Source organism: Brassica napus, unplaced genomic scaffold (assembly GCF_020379485.1).
Source record: "Brassica napus cultivar Da-Ae unplaced genomic scaffold, Da-Ae ScsIHWf_1812;HRSCAF=2448, whole genome shotgun sequence".
Lineage (NCBI taxonomy): Eukaryota > Viridiplantae > Streptophyta > Magnoliopsida > Brassicales > Brassicaceae > Brassica > Brassica napus.
In genome coordinates this window covers 17,501-27,500 of record NW_026015229.1, presented here as the reverse complement: position 1 = coordinate 27,500, position 10,000 = coordinate 17,501, and the positions used below count along the sequence as shown (strand labels likewise).

At 31.8% G+C, this 10,000-nt stretch overlaps 4 protein-coding genes, 3 non-coding genes and 2 pseudogenes across 8 annotated transcripts in view; 5 read left to right on the top strand and 4 right to left on the bottom strand.

Moving 5' to 3' along the window:
• Window positions 1-1,386, bottom strand: part of LOC125598967 (photosystem I P700 chlorophyll a apoprotein A1-like) — a 5,417-nt gene extending 4,031 nt beyond the window's left edge. The window contains exon 1 of the mRNA XM_048772644.1: window positions 1-1,386. This exon is cut by the window's left edge and continues 4,031 nt beyond it. The gene's annotated coding sequence lies outside the window, so the exon portion shown is untranslated.
• LOC125598969 (photosystem I assembly protein Ycf3) overlaps window positions 1-4,339 on the bottom strand; it is a 4,361-nt gene extending 22 nt beyond the window's left edge. Inside the window, exons 1-3 of the mRNA XM_048772646.1 lie at window positions 2,374-4,339; window positions 1,415-1,642; window positions 1-630 (exon numbers count right to left, since the gene is read on the bottom strand). The exon at window positions 1-630 is cut by the window's left edge and continues 22 nt beyond it. Coding sequence (XP_048628603.1) covers window positions 476-630; window positions 1,415-1,642; window positions 2,374-2,497 — 507 coding nt within the window. The 5' untranslated portion in view covers window positions 2,498-4,339 and the 3' untranslated portion in view covers window positions 1-475. The remainder of the gene's footprint in view (window positions 631-1,414; window positions 1,643-2,373) is intronic.
• Window positions 1,506-2,313, bottom strand: LOC125598961 (annotated as a pseudogene).
• TRNAS-GGA lies at window positions 2,740-2,826 on the top strand. The gene has a single exon. It is a non-coding gene; the product is annotated as a tRNA-Ser (tRNA).
• Window positions 4,098-4,170, bottom strand: TRNAT-UGU. The gene has a single exon. It is a non-coding gene; the product is annotated as a tRNA-Thr (tRNA).
• Window positions 4,340-5,678: 1,339 nt separating the features above from the next.
• TRNAT-UGU lies at window positions 5,679-5,751 on the top strand. The gene has a single exon. It is a non-coding gene; the product is annotated as a tRNA-Thr (tRNA).
• Window positions 5,752-6,954: 1,203 nt separating this feature from the next.
• LOC125598965 (photosystem I assembly protein Ycf3) lies at window positions 6,955-9,635 on the top strand. Its single transcript, XM_048772643.1, has 3 exons — window positions 6,955-7,233; window positions 7,965-8,192; window positions 8,983-9,635. The coding sequence occupies exons 1-3, from the start codon at window positions 7,110-7,112 to the stop codon at window positions 9,135-9,137; spliced, it is 507 nt and encodes a 168-aa protein (XP_048628600.1). The 5' UTR covers window positions 6,955-7,109; the 3' UTR covers window positions 9,138-9,635.
• Window positions 7,294-9,635, top strand: LOC125598970 (annotated as a pseudogene). Its single transcript, XR_007332822.1, has 2 exons — window positions 7,294-7,297; window positions 7,419-9,635. The product of XR_007332822.1 is annotated as an uncharacterized LOC125598970 (transcript).
• A 240-nt stretch (window positions 9,636-9,875) lies between these two features.
• LOC125598962 (photosystem I P700 chlorophyll a apoprotein A2-like) overlaps window positions 9,876-10,000 on the top strand; it is a 3,771-nt gene continuing 3,646 nt past the window's right edge. The window contains exon 1 of the mRNA XM_048772640.1: window positions 9,876-10,000. This exon is cut by the window's right edge and continues 3,646 nt beyond it. The gene's annotated coding sequence lies outside the window, so the exon portion shown is untranslated.

Sequence of the window (10,000 nt, the reverse complement as noted above, 5' to 3'; positions counted from 1 at the left end):
TACATTAGTATTGGTACACAAATAATTTTTTTTTATAACCTAATCTAGTGTATTCATATTTCAATTATAAGTTCCGAAATATAGCCTATTTTTTATGTTTTAAATAGAGGATATTATCCTATTTCAATAACCGCTTATTAGTCATTACTAAGAAACATTCTAGTATTGATATTTAGTCATTTTCAAATCCCTTTTATTCGTTTTAATAGTCGAAAAGAAAAAAATAGAAAAAACTAGATATAGATATTATAGATATTCTCATATTCATGTACTACTTATCCCTAGAGAATACCAGATTAAATAGAACGATTTGAGAAAAGGATATAATGAAATTTTTTCTGGGATTGGTTCTTCTGATAGAAAAAAGAATCTGGTTTATTTGACCGAGAGGGCCAAGAAACTAAAAAACAATTAATTGTAAAAACAAATAAAGATATATTATAGAATAAAAAAAAAAGAAACAAAGAAAAAGTTCTTATTCGAAGCGCCTCGTGATCGTCAACCAATTCTGTGCTTCAATATAATTACCAGGAGTAAGCGTTATAGCCTGTTTCCAATACTCGGCGGCTTGAGCAAACCAAGCCTCCGCCATTTCAGAATCTCCTTGTTGAATGGCCTGTTCTCCACGGTCGGAATAGGCGGGTCAATTCCCTCCCTGAGAACCGTACTTGAGAGTTTCCTACCTCATACGGCTCGACAACCAACTCTTTTGTTTTGGTGTACCAGTTTTTTTCACTTTAACCTACTTTAACTTTATATCTAATTGAATGAGATTTCTTATAGATATTCATTCGGTTTTTCTTGGATTAAACAAAAGAGAGTAATTACATGAGTTTCAAACTTTCGTTTTGATTTAATTAATATATTAATTAATCTAATAATAAGTTTTATCTTTTCTCCTACCTTCAGAAAAAAAAGGCATGTCCACTGTTATTAGATATTAGAATTTTCTGAAAGGTAACTATCCCGCTTTCATATATAAATTTATATAGAATCGTTGAAAAAGACTTTTTTTCATACTTCATATCATAAAAAAGAAAAAGACTTACTGTCTTTAGGATCTGATGCTACACCGCTGCTCAATACCTTAGGGGATCCACTCTATTACATAAGTAGATTTCTAAGATTTATCTCATATTATGATATAAATAAACAGCTTGTTGTATCGGTCCAAAACCTTTCCAGTTGATCTTTACGGTGCTTCCTCTATCAATTAAATCTTTTTTTATCCATAGAAAATAAAGTATTTAGGCATATCTAGTCTTCACTTCATATTTCGATCCATGAAGTTTATTTATTTGCTACAGCTGATAAAAAATCGTTTTGGACGATGCTTATGTAGAAAGCCTTTTTTTTTTCTAGTATTTCATTGACTAGCTGTTCGTTTTTTTCTATAGTGGAGATAGTCGCACGTAATGACAGATCACAGCCATATTATTAAAAGCTTGTGGTAAAAAGGGGTTTCGTTCTAATGCCCGAAAATAATATTCTAAAGCTTTGGTATGTTCCCCATTACTTGTGTGGATAAGGCCTATATTATAGAGTATATAACTTCGATCATAGGGGTCAATTTCTAGTCGCATAGCTTCATAATAATTCTGTAATGCTTCCGCATAATTTCCTTCAGATTGAGCCGACATCCGTTACGGTCGTCATTCGCTTTAACGAATTCTCCGTTTCAGAACCGTATGTGAGATTTTCATCTCATACGGCTCCTCCTTTAGGTGCATAATGAAAATAATAAATATATGGATATGGAAAAATTTGATGTCATTATGAACTAAGCGGGGCTAATGTTTTTACAAGAAATCCCTAGCCAACCTTCTTGTAAAAGATCTTTTCTTACTACCAAGTGGATTCATATTCATACTAGATAAAAATAAAAAAGGAAACTCTAACAATTTCTTTGTTCTCAACGCCCCTAAATTTCCAGGAATTAGTCACTTCAACAGTCTTCAATGGTTATACGGGTATCCAAAGTACGGACGAGATGGATGTTTATTGTTCCAACCATTTTAATTAGTCCCAATCCCAAAGAAGAAGAAAGAAAAGGAATCTTTTTGAAGAAAGTTTTCGTGTTGTTGATTTCTCGGCGTAGTGCTTCTTCCCCTGTGCCTCCTATTCGTATATTGTATTAGTCTAGTAGGATTGATCTGTAATACGGGAACCGTAGGTAAAAAACCTTTTGCTCAATACTAGAATTCATAATTGAAGCATCTAAGGCTGCACTAATCGTGGATACATGACAGAAGGGATTGCTTTTTTATATTATAAACTTCACCTTCAAAAGCGTAGATTTTTTTCAATACTCATTTTTTTCTATTCCAAATCGGTGAGAAATAGAAAAAAATGATAATGATAATCAAATCGCACCATCTCTGTAATAAGTAAATGCCTCTTTTTCTCCGGAAGTTGTCGGAATGACTCGTAATAAGATATCGGCTACAATTGTAAAGGTTTTATCAATAAAATTTCCATTTATACGCGATCTTGGCATAGGTAGTAATCCATTCTATAACTCTTTTTATTTCCTTTAACTTTTCTTTTGTGAGAAAATTTTCTCACAAACAAAGGAATTTATAGTACGAACTAACAAAAGCGGACTCGTTTTTATAAAAAAATATTCTATCTACTTCCAATTTTTCTGATCAAAAAAGGTATCTATTAACCATAATCTAAAAAACGATGAATAACGATTCACAGACTATTCACCAGGTACTCAGTCATAATCCTGATGTCGGAGAGATGGCCGAGTGGTTGAAGGCGTAACATTGGAACTGTTATGTAGACTTTTGTTTACCGAGGGTTCGAATCCCTCTCTTTCCGTACTTTCAACTAAATAACCAATCTTACGTGATTGACCACAACGTATCAAATCAAATAAAAAAAATAGATATAAAATCTACATTTCTTTGCTATGGAAAATGCTGGGAAGAGCAAACAAGGGATCCAAACCTCCCTACCAATCTATGATACATGAATAGGAAAAAGATTCCCCGACAAAATCCCTTACCTTGTCCCTTTTTAGTTTTAATCAAAAAAGCGGGCAAAGGGGAGTTGTCCGAACTCTTGTTTTTAGTGATTTTTTTTTACTTCACTTAGGTTTTTTAAGTCTGGCGAGAGTAATATTCTACGACAAGCAATTCATTTATTTTCAAACCGACGCATTTCCTATCTATTATTTGATTGACTAACCCTTCATATTGGAATGTGTGAAGAGTCAGATGGTTTGGCAATTCCTCGGGGGCAGATGACTCAAGAAGATTTTGAACCAAAGTTCTAGAGTTTTGTTCATCCTTCACTGTAATAATATCTCGGGGTTTGCATCGATAACTTGGTATATCAACTATACGACCATTAACTAAAATATGCCCATGGTTAACTAATTGGCGCGCTTGAGGAATAGTCAAAGCCATACCCAACCGAAAAAGGATGTTATCCAAACGCATTTCAAGTAATTGTAATAAAACTTGACCCGTTGACCCCTTAGCTTTTCCGGCGATACGAACATATTAAGTAATTGGCGTTCTGTAAGACCATAATGAAAACGCAATTTTTGTTTTTCTTCTAAACGAATACGATATTGAGATTTTTTTCCGGAGCGTGATTGGTTTCTAAGATCGCTTCCTGCCCTAGGCCTTTTACTAGTTAGTCCCGGTAAAGCCCCCAGACGGCGTATTTTTTTAAAACGAGGCCCTCGGTAACGTGACATAAAGACTCCTTTTTTTATTGAAATTGTACAAAAACTAAACAAAATTAAAACTGAACTAAATGATAATGATAAATAACGTAAAATCCACTCCAATAAACTATTGGAATACAAAGAGTCAGAAGATATATTCTCTCAATATACAGATTTTTTTATTGTATATACAATATATATAAATCAATAAATCACAAAAATTTTCCTTTATTTTCTTCATTTATTTTGCCAAGATCTAACCTTTTACCCCAATATATATTCCTATATGGAAGTTTATATGACATAATATAAATGGCGTGGTAACTCTTGGAAAAAGGTGAAAGAAGTCTTTTCAATCTTATTTTTTTTTGAAAGTACATTAAAAATCATGTAAAAAAATGAAAAACTATGTAAAAGCCGGCTATCGGAATCGAACCGATGACCATCGCATTACAAATGCGATGCTCTAACCTCTGAGCTAAGCGGGCTCAACTAAAATAGTGTATACAAATTCACTAAACTACTAGATCGTATTAATTAACTATTCTATTCATATTTTTCCTTATCTATTTAGAATTCATCATATTTTCGATATTCTAGAACAGAATATAGCTCAAATAAATAGTGACTATCATTAAATAAATAAAACAAACCTTAATGAATTAATATAATATAGCAATATATCGACTTTCTAATTTGATTTCATGAGTTTCTAAATAAGAAATTTTAATTAGACCGGAAGCTTTTTTTTTAAGTTAAATGATATGATTTGAAATTCTGGTTTTTTTGTTCTAACCTCATGCAATTATTATTATTTGATACTTTTTCTCTTTTATATTCTTTATTATTTATAGAATTAAATTATTAGAATGAATATTCGAATATTCATTTCGAATATACTTTTTTAGAATTATTCGAATTTCAAATCTACGAAGTAGACTTATAATCTTTTTACATTGCACATTGTAGAATTCTAAGTTTCAATATGATCATAAATTTCTTTTCATGGAAGTAAAAAAAACGAATCGACCGTTCGACTATTTCTTAAAATTGAAGACAACGATGAGAAAAGGAAGAACATATTATGTTCTCTAATATTAACCATATTGAATTGCAAATACAAAATGATAGAATATTGTTGATTAAACAAATCAATATGGATGGGGCTAAAAAAAATGCCAAGAAGATACCAAAGAAGAAAATAAGTATCTGTATGTAATGAATTCCAAGGTTTCAGTCTTATGAGAAAAAGTGGATTCATTACATACAGATACTTATTATCTTTGGTATCTTCTTGCATTTTTTTTAGCCCCATCCATATTGATTTAGTTTAATCAACAAAGATTCTATCATTTTGTATTTGCAATTCAATATGGTTATATATTAGAGAACATATATATGTTCTTCCTTTCTCATCGTTGTCTTCAATTTTAAGAAATAGTCGAACGGTCGATTCGTTTTTTTTACTTCCATGAAAAGATTTATGATCATTATGAAACTTAGATTCTACAATGTGCAATGTAAAAAGATTATAAGTCTACTTCGTAGATTTGAAATTCGAATAATTCTAAAAAAGTATATTCGAAATGAATATTCGAATATTCATTCTAATAATTTAATTCTATAAAATAATAAAGAATATAAAAGAGAAAAAGTATCAAATAATAATAATTGCATGAGGTTAGAACAAAAAAACCAAGAATTTCAAATCAGATATCATTTAACTTTAAAAAAAAAGCTTTCCGGTCTAATTAAAATTTTCTTATTTAGAAACTCATGAAATCAAAATTAGAAAGTCGATATATTGCTATATTATATTAATTCATTAAGGTTTTGTTTTATTTATTTAATGATAGTCACTATTTATTTGAGCTATATTCTGTTCTAGAATATCGAAAATATGATGAATTCTAAATAGATAAGGAAAAATATGAATAGAATAGTTAATTAATACGATCTAGTAGTTTAGTGAATTTGTATACACTATTTTAGTTGAGCCCGCTTAGCTCAGAGGTTAGAGCATCGCATTTGTAATGCGATGGTCATCGGTTCGATTCCGATAGCCGGCTTTTACATAGTTTTTCATTTTTTTTACATGATTTTTAATGTACTTTCAAAAAAAAATAAGATTGAAAAGACTTCTTTCACCTTTTTCCAAGAGTTACCACGCCATTTATATTATGTCATATAAACTTCCATATAGGAATATATATTGGGGTAAAAGGGTTAGATCTTGGCAAAATAAATGAAGAAAATAAAGGAAAATTTTTGTGATTTATTGATTTATATATATTGTATATACAATAAAAAAAATCTGTATATTGAGAGAATATATCTTCTGACTCTTTGTATTCCAATAGTTTATTGGAGTGGATTTTACGTTATTTATCATTATCATTTAGTTCAGTTTTAATTTTGTTTAGTTTTTGTACAATTTCAATAAAAAAGGAGTCTTTATGTCACGTTACCGAGGGCCTCGTTTTAAAAAAATACGCCGTCTGGGGGCTTTACCGGGACTAACTAGTAAAAGGCCTAGGGCAGGAAGCGATCTTAGAAACCAATCACGCTCCGGAAAAAAATCTCAATATCGTATTCGTTTAGAAGAAAAACAAAAATTGCGTTTTCATTATGGTCTTACAGAACGCCAATTACTTAAATATGTTCGTATCGCCGGAAAAGCTAAGGGGTCAACGGGTCAAGTTTTATTACAATTACTTGAAATGCGTTTGGATAACATCCTTTTTCGGTTGGGTATGGCTTTGACTATTCCTCAAGCGCGCCAATTAGTTAACCATGGGCATATTTTAGTTAATGGTCGTATAGTTGATATACCAAGTTATCGATGCAAACCCCGAGATATTATTACAGTGAAGGATGAACAAAACTCTAGAACTTTGGTTCAAAATCTTCTTGAGTCATCTGCCCCCGAGGAATTGCCAAACCATCTGACTCTTCACACATTCCAATATGAAGGGTTAGTCAATCAAATAATAGATAGGAAATGCGTCGGTTTGAAAATAAATGAATTGCTTGTCGTAGAATATTACTCTCGCCAGACTTAAAAAACCTAAGTGAAGTAAAAAAAAATCACTAAAAACAAGAGTTCGGACAACTCCCCTTTGCCCGCTTTTTTGATTAAAACTAAAAAGGGACAAGGTAAGGGATTTTGTCGGGGAATCTTTTTCCTATTCATGTATCATAGATTGGTAGGGAGGTTTGGATCCCTTGTTTGCTCTTCCCAGCATTTTCCATAGCAAAGAAATGTAGATTTTATAGAAAAATTGGAAGTAGATAGAATATTTTTTTATAAAAAACGAGTCCGCTTTTATGTTAGTTCGTACTATAAAATTCCTTTGTTTGTGAGAAAATTTTCTCACAAAAGAAAAGTTAAAGGAAATAAAAAGAGTTATAGAATGGATTACTACCTATGCCAAGATCGCGTATAAATGGAAATTTTATTGATAAAACCTTTACAATTGTAGCCGATATCTTATTACGAGTCATTCCGACAACTTCCGGAGAAAAAGAGGCATTTACTTATTACAGAGATGGTGCGATTTGATTATCATTATCATTTTTTTCTATTTCTCACCGATTTGGAATAGAAAAAAATGAGTATTGAAAAAAATCTACGCTTTTGAAGGTGAAGTTTATAATATAAAAAAGCAATCCCTTCTGTCATGTATCCACGATTAGTGCAGCCTTAGATGCTTCAATTATGAATTCTAGTATTGAGCAAAAGGTTTTTTACCTACGGTTCCCGTATTACAGATCAATCCTACTAGACTAATACAATATACGAATAGGAGGCACAGGGGAAGAAGCACTACGCCGAGAAATCAACAACACGAAAACTTTCTTCAAAAAGATTCCTTTTCTTTCTTCTTCTTTGGGATTGGGACTAATTAAAATGGTTGGAACAATAAACATCCATCTCGTCCGTACTTTGGATACCCGTATAACCATTGAAGACTGTTGAAGTGACTAATTCCTGGAAATTTAGGGGCGTTGAGAACAAAGAAATTGTTAGAGTTTCCTTTTTTATTTTTATCTAGTATGAATATGAATCCACTTGGTAGTAAGAAAAGATCTTTTACAAGAAGGTTGGCTAGGGATTTCTTGTAAAAACATTAGCCCCGCTTAGTTCATAATGACATCAAATTTTTCCATATCCATATATTTATTATTTTCATTATGCACCTAAAGGAGGAGCCGTATGAGATGAAAATCTCACATACGGTTCTGAAACGGAGAATTCGTTAAAGCGAATGACGACCGTAACGGATGTCGGCTCAATCTGAAGGAAATTATGCGGAAGCATTACAGAATTATTATGAAGCTATGCGACTAGAAATTGACCCCTATGATCGAAGTTATATACTCTATAATATAGGCCTTATCCACACAAGTAATGGGGAACATACCAAAGCTTTAGAATATTATTTTCGGGCATTAGAACGAAACCCCTTTTTACCACAAGCTTTTAATAATATGGCTGTGATCTGTCATTACGTGCGACTATCTCCACTATAGAAAAAAAGAACGAACAGCTAGTCAATGAAATACTAGAAAAAAAAAAGGCTTTCTACATAAGCATCGTCCAAAACGATTTTTTATCAGCTGTAGCAAATAAATAAACTTCATGGATCGAAATATGAAGTGAAGACTAGATATGCCTAAATACTTTATTTTCTATGGATAAAAAAAGATTTAATTGATAGAGGAAGCACCGTAAAGATCAACTGGAAAGGTTTTGGACCGATACAACAAGAGCTGTTTATTTATATCATAATATGAGATAAATCTTAGAAATCTACTTATGTAATAGAGTGGATCCCCTAAGGTATTGAGCAGCGGTGTAGCATCAGATCCTAAAGACAGTAAGTCTTTTTCTTTTTTATGATATGAAGTATGAAAAAAAGTCTTTTTCAACGATTCTATATAAATTTATATATGAAAGCGGGATAGTTACCTTTCAGAAAATTCTAATATCTAATAACAGTGGACATGCCTTTTTTTTTCTGAAGGTAGGAGAAAAGATAAAACTTATTATTAGATTAATTAATATATTAATTAAATCAAAACGAAAGTTTGAAACTCATGTAATTACTCTCTTTTGTTTAATCCAAGAAAAACCGAATGAATATCTATAAGAAATCTCATTCAATTAGATATAAAGTTAAAGTAGGTTAAAGTGAAAAAAACTGGTACACCAAAACAAAAGAGTTGGTTGTCGAGCCGTATGAGGTAGGAAACTCTCAAGTACGGTTCTCAGGGAGGGAATTGACCCGCCTATTCCGACCGTGGAGAACAGGCCATTCAACAAGGAGATTCTGAAATGGCGGAGGCTTGGTTTGCTCAAGCCGCCGAGTATTGGAAACAGGCTATAACGCTTACTCCTGGTAATTATATTGAAGCACAGAATTGGTTGACGATCACGAGGCGCTTCGAATAAGAACTTTTTCTTTGTTTCTTTTTTTTTTATTCTATAATATATCTTTATTTGTTTTTACAATTAATTGTTTTTTAGTTTCTTGGCCCTCTCGGTCAAATAAACCAGATTCTTTTTTCTATCAGAAGAACCAATCCCAGAAAAAAATTTCATTATATCCTTTTCTCAAATCGTTCTATTTAATCTGGTATTCTCTAGGGATAAGTAGTACATGAATATGAGAATATCTATAATATCTATATCTAGTTTTTTCTATTTTTTTCTTTTCGACTATTAAAACGAATAAAAGGGATTTGAAAATGACTAAATATCAATACTAGAATGTTTCTTAGTAATGACTAATAAGCGGTTATTGAAATAGGATAATATCCTCTATTTAAAACATAAAAAATAGGCTATATTTCGGAACTTATAATTGAAATATGAATACACTAGATTAGGTTATAAAAAAAAATTATTTGTGTACCAATACTAATGTAAAGGTGCGAAAACGCTTTTTAATAAAAAAAAAAAGGGGGGGGTCCGTTGAGCACCCTATGGATATGTCATAATAGATCCGAACACTTGCCCCAGATCGACTTCCAGATCATAATTGCTCTAGTGAATAACTAAAGAAAATGGATGAATAGATGGGAGATAGAAGAGAAAGAACAAAATTCTAAGCATCTATCATCGGTTCACTAATTATTTGAGTGACTGTTGGCGGGTTTCTTTGTATGTGTTGTCCGGAAAGAGGAGGACTCAATGATTATTCGTTCGCCGGAACCAGAAGTCAAAATTTTGGTAGATAGGGATCCCATAAAAACTTCTTTCGAGGAATGGGCTAAACCCGGTCATTTCTCAAGAACAATAGCTAAGGGACCATC

Excerpts from the sequence above, each read along its gene's own strand:
- LOC125598965 (XM_048772643.1), top strand. The coding sequence starts at position 7,110 with ATGCCAAGATCGCGTATAAATGGAAATTTTATTGATAAAACCTTTACA. Across the intron at positions 7,234-7,964 it reads ATTTACTTATTACAGAGATG|GGATGTCGGCTCAATCTGAA; the intron begins GTGCGATTTGAT and ends GACGACCGTAAC. Across the intron at positions 8,193-8,982 it reads TATGGCTGTGATCTGTCATT|ACCGTGGAGAACAGGCCATT; the intron begins ACGTGCGACTAT and ends CCGCCTATTCCG.